The sequence below is a fragment of the Maylandia zebra genome, linkage group LG14, assembly GCF_041146795.1.
Source record: "Maylandia zebra isolate NMK-2024a linkage group LG14, Mzebra_GT3a, whole genome shotgun sequence".
In the NCBI taxonomy this organism is placed as follows: domain Eukaryota; kingdom Metazoa; phylum Chordata; class Actinopteri; order Cichliformes; family Cichlidae; genus Maylandia; species Maylandia zebra.
In genome coordinates, this window is record NC_135180.1 from 24,526,322 (window position 1) to 24,536,959 (window position 10,638).

At 41.2% G+C, this 10,638-nt stretch overlaps 1 protein-coding gene across 4 annotated transcripts; it reads right to left on the reverse strand.

The window, feature by feature from the left end:
* Nucleotides 1-5,718: 5,718 nt before the first annotated feature.
* sptssb (serine palmitoyltransferase, small subunit B) lies at nucleotides 5,719-9,620 on the reverse strand. Of its 4 annotated transcripts, none has more exons than XM_004543579.4 (3): nucleotides 8,814-9,620; nucleotides 7,572-7,838; nucleotides 5,719-7,501 (listed from the first exon to the last, which is right to left on the reverse strand). In XM_004543579.4, exons 1-2 carry the CDS (start codon nucleotides 8,945-8,947, stop codon nucleotides 7,595-7,597), a joined length of 378 nt encoding a protein of 125 aa, XP_004543636.1. In that variant the 5' UTR covers nucleotides 8,948-9,620; the 3' UTR covers nucleotides 5,719-7,501; nucleotides 7,572-7,594. The 4 variants fall into 4 exon arrangements, with proteins under 4 accessions (XP_004543636.1, XP_012772533.1, XP_012772534.1 ...); XM_012917079.4 differs by adding an exon at nucleotides 8,388-8,451 and having other exon boundaries at nucleotides 5,719-7,838; nucleotides 8,629-9,616; XM_012917080.4 differs by having other exon boundaries at nucleotides 5,719-7,838; nucleotides 8,629-9,616.
* Between the last annotated feature and the right edge of the window lie 1,018 nt (nucleotides 9,621-10,638).

A 10,638-nucleotide genomic window follows, 5' to 3' on the forward strand; every position in this document is an offset into this window, starting at 1 on the left:
CTCTGCCACCTATAATCCAGTTTTGAGATCCCTTCCCAGACGTCTTAACGCCCACTCACATCCTGGGCCATCTGACCTCAGGAATTCGCATGATAAGGTGGGGCCAGGTTTCACAATGAGCTCACCCGAAACTCTGGCTGATTGGGACCCACAACCAGTTTCACACCTTGGCTCAGGCGATTAGAGGATCATCGGGGGGTCCTTTTGTCCCTCTGTGGGGGGTTACTCCCACTAGGTTTATATCTGGGACTCTCCACCATTTGACCTTAGAACTGAAGAAGCTTCTCGGATGAGAGGTGAAACATCTTCAAGTAACTTAAAGAAGTCCAGACGCTTTTCTTTGCAAGCTCCTTTGACCCTGCAGAGAGCACACAGGTGTGGGATTAACCAAGAAAAAACAAACTGCGAACTTCTGTCTCACTCCCTCGCCTCTGGGTCTCAGATTCTTGGTTCCCTGTCAAATATTCCTCCACAGTGGCTTGCACACGTTGATGAATTTCCATGTTTCCATGAACTCCAAGCAGCCTACTCTGAAATTCACCATCAGGACCAGATACTGCATATTAATCGCATGTACTCGACTGCTTTGTGTGCCAGACTCAGACTCAGAGCTTTGTGATGATTTTACTGCACAGACAGTCTAATTTTTCAGCATCTATATTACATTAAGGAGACAGTTGTTTCCTATATGACCACTTGGTGGCAGTCCTTTTCCTTTTGTCTTTACGGGGCATAAAGTGCACCTTATCAAACACAAACACGCACATGCGTGTCATAAATCCAAAATAAATATTTTAGGTGAGATTATGCCCTAGCGATTAGGATATTAGGAGCACACACTACTGTTTTCTTTCAAACTTAGAACAACATAATAGTAGTTGTAGTGTAAGCCCTTTGACCATTTGGAAGTTTGGCCAAAGTTTAACGCCTTGCTGGACTGTTCTTTTCTTGTTTCGTTTCTTTACTATCAGGCCAGCAGCCACTCCTAGGTTCATATCAACTGATTAATAGCCCACATGCAGGGCTGAGAGCTGTGCCATGTAATAATTGTCCAGGGTCTTTAAATGACAGCACTAAGCTTGTAAAATTGCACCGACAGGCCTAGAGGTTTAAAGGGTGTTCGTTTAAACAAGATATTAACTTCACCTGTATGTCGAGTTTAGGTCCTCGAATTATAGCCACAACGTTAAAAGCACCGTCCTGTTTGGCAGGTCTGTCATGCAGCCGAAAGTGGTCTGACCCTAAGTACAGGGTCTGATACCCAGACCATGACAGCAGATCCGGGTCCAGTGGGTTGGCAGTCGGCCTTCATGGATCGGGCTTGTTCCAGCACATTGTACCGGGTTTTATTGTGAGTGATAGGCGATGTTTTTGCTTGTCGTAATCTGGCTCATCTCATTCATGCATGTTGTTTTGTGAATGAATATTTTACCACTAATGTGTTTAAAAAAAAAACTAATTAAATTAAAAATGAGGTCTTTAAAAAAGAAAAGAGAGGAGTGAGAGTGTAGAAGCTGGCAAGGTAAATAACAGTGTTTCAGGATTTTGTTTTTATGGGCAAATTAATTTTTATGAACAACATCAACAAAAAAACACGTTATTTTTTTCTGCCCTGGATATTACAGCTGAATGATTAGGCTACAAGAGAAGGTCCAGTTACACAGAGCATGTTTACCCAGGACTCCACCTAAAACCCTACAGAACAATAAATGTAGAGACAACACACACAAACCCAGACACACACACCCAACTGAGCAAACAATATTCCCTCAAAACAATCTCAGTGAATGTCACTAAAATACATTATAACCGCAGGTTATTGTCTTGTTTCCTCTTTGATAGTAGGCGGCACATGTTGACTCAAGTGACTTTATAAAATGTTTTCACAGTAAATCACAAGGCTTAGTCTTCGAGAGTTAACCGGAAAAAAGTTCGATCTGTTGGGCACTCTCAAAGTGATCCCAATTCCTTTCCACCAAGTTTCCTGAAATTCAGCTTGGTGGCTTTTGAATTTTGCTGACTGACAAACAAACGGTTACAGACAAGGACGACTGTGAATTATTTCACATGATTAAAATTAAAGCTACAGAATGAAGCGGATGATAATGGTGCGATAAATTTAATTGCTAACGAACAAGCGGTTCCAAAGTTCTTGTTTACCTTTAAGACCTACATTAAAGAATATGTGGTAACAAACTGAAGGAACAATTTGCCATCCTTTAAGGAGAAGTCCTTATTTTTTGCACAGGAAGACAAACAAATGAAATACAACTGTTTGCATTGTCTATTCAAATAGCTGCACTGGAAAGTAACCCATAGGTTACATATGCCGAGGTATGCAGCTTGTTACTATGTTTCTGTTCCTAATGAATACAAAGGCATTTTTATTGGAGGAAAAATGTGCATGTTCTCTTTCTGACTAACATAAAGTGTAACAGATGTCATTCAAAGGTCATGCAAAGCAGTACATTGTGTGTATTTTGTGTATTTCATCAATGTCTGTCACAGGCTGTGACCAAAGAGCTGTCTTAGATTATATCCTTGGAGACATTTGTTGTGATGGCACGCACCTAATGGAGGCTGTCTCAATGGGTGCATGTGCGACTCAGTGTACAAGGTGGTATCACATGTTGGAAGTAATATTGATATTTGAATACTTTCTGGGGTTTCCTTGTTAACTGAAACCTGCTGCTGCTGCTGCTGGTGCTGTTGGTGGTGGCAGCACTGGCATGTATGCATGTGTTATTCTCACTTTTATGCTCATCTCAGTCTTTGCATTCAGCAGTCGCTAGGAGTTCTCATTTTTCACGTGGCCTGTGAGTGAATGTCACACTCACAGGCCACGTGCACACACGACGGAAACAATACATCAGCTTTCAGAGAGCTTTGAGAAAAAAAGCTTGAGTCTACAGAAAGCTTTGTTTACACCTTGTCATTATGGAGATAACCACTAACCTTGTCCTCCATGGGACTCAAATTAACAAGGGTAGTGTAAACAGAGGACACGTCTTCAAAGACCCCGAGGCAGAAGCTAAACTTACCTCACAGGGTGGCATAACAGTGTTTAGTGCTTGGCCTTATTTTTCCATAGGAGAGAAGAGAAAAGAAAGCACCAAGGGCAGGGGACAAAGGGTGAAAACGGTTTTGAGTTGGGTTTGTAGGTTAACAGCTGATGGTGTTGCAGCTATTTTGTTCCAACATCCTGGGGGAAAAAAACAACAGAACAAGGTGGAGGTGTTTGGTTATAACACATAAACCTTGGCAGACTCTCGAGGTCTTGCTTAACTGATAACCGAAACAATTGCCAGAACCTACATCCGCTCTCCAGATGAAATGTGCAGTGATATTTGTATTCAGCCCCATTCATCTCACATTCTTCCACAAGAATGCCCCAAATATGGTGAATGTGGCAGGCTTGATGTTACTAGAGCTTTGGAGGAATGCACAGGATATAGTATCTGAAGGATGGCCCAGGGCATTCATTCCTGCTCCTTAGAGAGAGAACAAGTTTGGTGGCTTTGCCTGTTATTGTTTGAATTTGTTTTATGTGGTACAGTCTGTTGGGTCCAAAATGTTCTTCCTGTAGGCTTTTCTTTTCCTTGTTTAATTTTCCTAAGTAACTGCTCTGATCCACTGACGTGAAGCTGTGTGAATAAATACAGTTGTGGCCAGGAGTTCATTCTGACTCATCATAAAAAAATGTTGTGGTACTTTTGTGGCCTTTAATGTTTTCTTTGAACTTTTACAGGGTCGACTGTTGATTGTACAGCGTATATCTTTAAAGACCTTTAAAAACAAGAAATGCGTGTCCAAGTTTGAATATATTTTGTATTTTTTCTACTACACACAGGCTCAAATACATACGGACAAACTCACACTTGATGAGGATGGTGATTTGGGAAGATCATTCCAGAAACTCAATGTTAGCCTGCACTATATAAAATCAGTTATGGATTTTTAAAGTACAGCTCACTAGATATCCTCGCTTATATCAGTTTTATTTCTTTTATTTTTATAAACTTTTCTTCTTTAAACTTAATTGCCTTTGAAGATGGATGTTATCTGAGGTTGATATGATAGTGTGGTCTATTTCTTCTCTTGTCTTTGATTGGTTGGTGGAGTTTTTCACTGTTCAGTTGGTTCCTGCCTTCTGCTTCACTCCCTGATGAAGGCTTGTGTGCTGAAACACGTTGGCGTTTCACCATTGCATGAGAAAAGGTATTTTGAATTATATATGAAAAGAGAGTAGTAGTAGTAGTCCTCTTTCTTCATGTTCCATCACTTTGTGCAACGTACCAGTCATACATGCAAACCCTCCCGATTTTCCGGGAGAATCACGAATTTCAGTGCCCCTCCCGAAAATCTCCTGGAGCCACCATTCTCCTGAATGTCTCCTGATTTTCCACCTGGACAACAAAAATGAAAAACCATATCCCAGAATTCATAGCATTGCCCAGCCAATTCCAGTTTCCAACAATGGTGGCAGCTACTTAGTTTCGATATCAGTCTTATTACTCTTTCTGGGTCGCAAAATAAACTTTTAGCATATTTTCAGGTGAGAATGTAGCTGTGTAAACATAAAATATCTGAGCCGACGAGAACAGCGAACTCCCAACACATCGTTTTCAAACCCCCACGGTCTTTCACTACTCAGGTTAAACATGATATATAAGTCACTTAGATAACTTAAAAATTTTATAGTTTTACTTTTTTCAGTGTTTTATTTGTTCCTGAGTAAATCGGTTTGGCTGCCTACCCGGCTTTTGGAGGACCCGGCCCACTTAGACCACAAAGGCCTGGTCCTCAGATGGATGCAGCCTCTGAATTTGGACAGCCCGGCTCAGGGACAGCAATAACTGTGACATTTAACTCACTGTAAAATTCAAGATCTTTGTATATGTCTATGTATATGTAACCCCCCCCCTTTTTTTGAATGTCTCCCTAACTCTGAGGTGTCAAGGTTGGCAAGTATGGTACCAGTACCACTGGCAGCAAAACAATCCCAGAGCATGATGCTACCACCACCATGCTTCACAGCTGGTACAGAGTTCTTTACTCCTCCAAACATACCCAGTCATTGTGGACAAATAGCTCAATAGCTGTCCCGTCGGAACATCGACGTTTGCTTCAGATGGCTTCTGGCTTTTCCATGTGGGCAGCTGCAAAGTTCTATAGAACTTTATGATGTTTTATTCATTTAGATATAAATAAATAAATATTTACGAATAAATAAATAAAACACAAAATAAATGGTTTTCATTTTGGAGCAGGGGTTTCTTTCTTGGTTGTCACCCTCTCGGTCCTCAGCGGTGTAAAACTCAGTTCACTGTGGACAGAGATGCTGGTTTTCCAGGTTTTAGTGAACGCTGGTTTGAGCCTAAGTGGTTCCTAGAGCATTTCTGAACATCCTAAAAATTTCCTACCTTCACTAAGGAGAAGTTATTAAGCCTCGGCTTTGTCAAGTTGAAAGACATTATAGAAGCTTCAGCGCCACTTAGTAAAAGATTTATATGTGAGTATATGTATATTTGAGCTTGTATGTGTATGTGTGCTATACAATCATTTTATTCCGGAAAGATAACTGTCCGAAGAATTCATTATGAGCCCAAAATTACAGTGATAATCATGCTGATGAATATACATAAATTTCTGACCACAATATTTAAATTGCATTTAAAACTATAAGTATGTATAAATAACCACACAGAATGAGAAGAGTTGTCCAAGAATCTTCAGATGCATTTTTATTTTCTGATTACTGGAGCGATGTGTCACCATCATGTATAAATAAAACATTCATTTTGTGCACAGTGGGAAAAAAAAAAAAAGATTTTTCAGAGAACGCGTCATTGTCTGAGCTGGAAACGTCTGAGACTTCAGCAAATGTTTATCCAAAGTGAAATGAAATGATACAACAATATAAAAAGCACTTTAAGGTAGAGAAACAGAGCAAATAACAAAAGTATGGCCACAGGAGAACACAGATATAAATAATCACAAACATTTGGTAATTGACATTGTAACCAGCCAAGCATTTACCAGTGTATATAAATATATAAATCCATATAAATAAAATTAACTCATTGTTACTTATGCTTGAACTATAACCAGTGAGCCCCTCACCCAAAGCACAAATAGCTAAAAATGATCCAACGCACAATGCTCATCGCAGCTACCAGACACACTAAAACTCACTTTCTATCTATAGATCAACTATAGATAAGGAAGACTTTGGTCAGCCATGTCATTGTTTTTCATTTGGGTTAATTTGCCTACAGTATCTTTGCATTCTGTATGAAACATCAAACAGTTCTTTTTTGATTTCAGGGGTTTGTGAAGTAGAGTTACGTAATTACCAAAGCCAAGCCTACAACACAAAGGTGTGTTGTATCAATATTTGCTCAAGCTCAGAGCTGAGTACACCTACCAGAAATGGCAACAGTTAATAAACTAGAGATAAAGCAGGGCTCGGCACGTATCTCTTCTGTTATTTTGGCTTAATATTACTCACACTGACTGGGAAAATCTGTTTAACAGAGTCTTAACACGAACGTTTTAAGACTCATTGCATAGGTTGGGCTTTTTATCAGTCCTCTCTGTTAAGATCAGCTAAATGACATCTACGTGAAATGTGTAATGTGCCCTGCCAGTCAGTATTGCAGCTCATAAAGGCAACTAAAAACAAACAAACACCAAAACAAAAAAACAAAACCCAGTGATAGCGGTTCTGATGCAAAACTACAGATTAACCACCCAGAGTGAGTGCACGAGATAACATGGCATCACAGATACATCAGATAAACGAACATACACACACTTAAAAAGGAAACGTCACTGATGTTGCATTGCAAGTTTAGTTTACCTGTTGCATTAAGTCCCACAGAGCCTGACATATAATGCCTTCCACGGCTCTGAAGGAAATTTGGGCTGTGTCTAAAATCATCTCGAACTCACGTAGTCGCCTCTCACTGTGTAACACTTGAAACGTGACAGCTTGCTCTGTAGTGAGCTGTAAATTCAGAATGCCAGACATAAATTTTACAGACTGGATTCAGACGCTATAAAATGATCGGTCTGCTTTTTTGTAAATAGTGAGTCTGGAGCTTAAAAGGCAATAAAAAAGAAGCAAGTCTAGTAGTATTTCATAGTGAGATGAGCATGCAAATCGACTGCCCATATATGACCCTATCATGCAAAACACATATGTGGTATGCACTCACACAGGACATATGGTGATAAACACAACAAAAAAACAAAAACAAACAAAAAATCAATAAGGACAAACAACATATCATAAGACATCTCACAGGACATGTGTGAAAGCACTGTTCTGCTGCCTGTCTAATACCATGGGGTAAGGCTGGAGGGTTTGGGATGTAAAGAAGATAGTAAGGCTCTGATTTCCACATCGTTCCATTAAGATCTTCATGTTTTCAGTCGTGATTCGCAGAGGTGGCTGATTGCCTGGTTTGTAAAAGGAGGGCTCAAGGTGCTCTAGGATCTAAGGAGGTGAGTTATAAGAAAATATGATGACAGATTCATGCTCATCCACACATTTTCTGTCTCTTTACCTTCATGTTTTGTTTTGTTTCTTTTAGGTCATGAGTGCCATGGTGCTCTCCGGCTGGCCGCCAAAGATGCCTAAGAAAAACTCCAGCGCCAGGCGCACGTGGATGGGTACAAAGACGTATGAGGTGTAGACGACCATGGCGATGGCAGAGAAGAGGATGGAGTTGAAGATGGATTTTTCCCACGGCTCCAGGACATAGATGCCGGTGATGAGCAGGTATTGGTAGTATAACCAAGCCAGGTACTCCCTCAAGTTCTTGAAGTTCATTCTGCAGAAGTAGTAGTAGAAGAAAAAAAATACAAGGCTCAACAGAAAGTGTCGTAAGTACTCATAAGCTGGAAATAACATTGGTGGTGCAATTTTTACTGTTACACAGCTACACATTTTTTATACTTTACATTTATCTACTGCATCTATCTTTGACAATTATGAAATAATAAGAAGCATAAAGTAGAAGCCGCATCACAGACCAACGAGCTGAATTTATGGACAAAAATAACGTTTTAGATTTAAAACCAAGACCGTGATGTTATCAGACTACGTCTTATCAAATATGATAAATGATATACGCTGAAGCGGTGGCAGGCAGTGATAGATCCTTCTAGACAGGTAGGGGGCGGGGCCAGCAGGTGCGTTACAGGTGCACTCTTCTAAATGTCGTGCAATTTATTAGAATATGAAAAACAACGTTTCCTTCCCAGTACAGACCCGCTATCATCAACCGTGTGCAATCAAATTAACTTTCCTTGTTACAAAAAGGGGTCTAATAGGACTGTTGTCCTGAAGCCTCCACGAGGTAGTTTCCTGTGATAGTTACCTTTCTTTTTTTCATTAGTGTTAGGATGGTGCCTTGCTTAAAATGCCAAGTTTGACCCAGAAACCTGCAAGAATTTGCGCAAAAGTTATAAATTGTGCCCAAATGACATAAACAAGTGAAACTAGAGTTAGTTATCAACCCACAGCAATGATTACTGAATTTAGATTTTAATACATGTGTATGGACTATATATTAGAAGGCGTGTGCGCTTATTAGCTCTTCAGCCTGTGCCGTCACTCACCTCGGCAGCCGACGTGAGATTCCTTCGTTATACTGCGATTATGAGACCAGAGGAGTCCCCCTGCCGCTGCTGCTGCTCCGCTGCTTTGTGTAAACCAAAAAGCTGCTTCACCAGTTCACCACCAGCCTATATGTGGTACACACATGACACCACACCCACTACCCGTGCTTAGACTCGCGACTCACCTGGCTCGCAGATCACGCAGGTGGAGTGTCCGAGAGATGCGATGCATAGGCCGGTGTTTGTTTATGCAGAGAAAAAGAAAACAGTCCTTGCATAAGAGGCACGGGGGAGAGGGCCGGACCTCTATCCCAGCCATGTGTGGTGTGCTGCTGCTTTGTGCGGCATCTTTAAACTTTGTTCAGTCGGTGTCGCATCGCCTCTGTCCCACCATGCTGCTGCAGCCCGACACTGCGCCACCTCTGACGTAGACAGCAGCGAGCAATCAAGCACCAGCAGCAGCAGCAGGAGCAGCAGGAGGAGGATGGAAAACGGAAAAACAAGCAGAGACCACACTGGTGTACCGCAACTCCGGCATGCTGTAGTTTGCATTTCATTAGAGGAAACCAAATTATTAAAGCGACAAGATATCATACACAGAACGGCAAGAAGCGCGTTCAGCTGAATGCAGCTCACAAAGCATTTCCAAAGCAGCCTCCTCCTCCTCTCCATCCCCTTCTCCGTGATAATACTAGATGAAGTAATAACAGGCTACAACACCTAATGCCTCTTTAATTATATTTTGCAACTCACACTGAGTGTTTCTGGGATGTCTGGGAATGCAGCCTTAAACATTCTCCAAAGTGTTTTGAAAACAAATCAGGAGTCCTCACATCTCCTTCTGGACTTGATCATTTCAGTCTATGGATTCATAGCCTGCATACAGCTGTGGGACAACCAAGGGAGCTCAGACACGCCTGTGGAAGAAACTCTCTCTCTCATATACACACAGAGCAGGGTGTCTTTCTGTAAGCACACATAGGAGATAAGATTTCTCAGCTGTAACTGTGAGCTTTGCTGACCAGCTCACTTCTTATACTGCATTATTGATGTGTAAACACGGGTAGCGCACCGGTGACGCATAGATGCACCGTCAAGCCCGCAGTTAGCGTCAGGACGATGGATACTGGTCTGAAATGTCAGGCACAGCTCACGAAGGCGCTTCTTCACACCGGACACATGTTTGTAAAGGAGCTGCAGTGAAACCACCGACTGCTGCTGCTGCTTGCGACAAGCACTGGGGAAATCATCATTCAAATCGGACATCCACAGTCTTAAGCCTTTAGGGACTTTGTAGTCTGTAAACAGGGAAACTACAGGTGAATTAGGCCAACACACAAAAGAGAGAGAAAGAGCAAGGGGGATTCGCTTCATTCGTTTTCCCAAGTAGATCTGATTACCGTTAACAACCTGCTCAGGTTTGTGAAAAACAAGGGCTGCCCCCTCCCCTCCCTGAGTCAAAATGTGAAACTAACACACCCTGTGATACACACATTCCTCTGTTTTATATTACATAAAGCTGGCTAGTGGCGGGCTGAACTGTTCCAGCAAACATGGTGGCATGTTTAACCACAGTTCCAGTATGGTTTGCTTTAATGCATTCACATACAAAAAAAGAAATCAGATTTAATAGAGTTAATTAACCCCCCTGTTAAATACATTCCAAGTTTTTATTGTTCTACTTCATTTATTGCTTCTAAACAACTGATTTAGGATGTTGTCACCGTGTTTATATATTTACATTCGAAATCCCACAAGCCTGACATTTATCATAATACATTGCTATATTATCCTGCATATTATCAGAATATCAAGCAACATAATCCAAAAATGTTAAAGTCTTGAATTTTACTGGTCCAAAAGCCTTAAATTTGAGTGTTCATGTGAGAAAAATTGTTCTGAGGAGCATTTCTGGTAAAAGAGTCGGCTTTAATGTGCAGTGGAATCCAAAATTTGTTTGGATCTTTACATTTTTGCACCTTTTCAGTAAGCTGGAGCTAGGAGCTTGTC

Excerpts from the sequence above, each read along its gene's own strand:
- sptssb (XM_004543579.4), bottom strand. The coding sequence starts at position 8,947 with ATGGCTGGGATAGAGGTCCGGCCCTCTCCCCCGTGCCTCTTATGCAAG. Across the intron at positions 7,839-8,813 it reads CTGCGTGATCTGCGAGCCAG|AATGAACTTCAAGAACTTGA; the intron begins GTGAGTCGCGAG and ends CTACTTCTGCAG.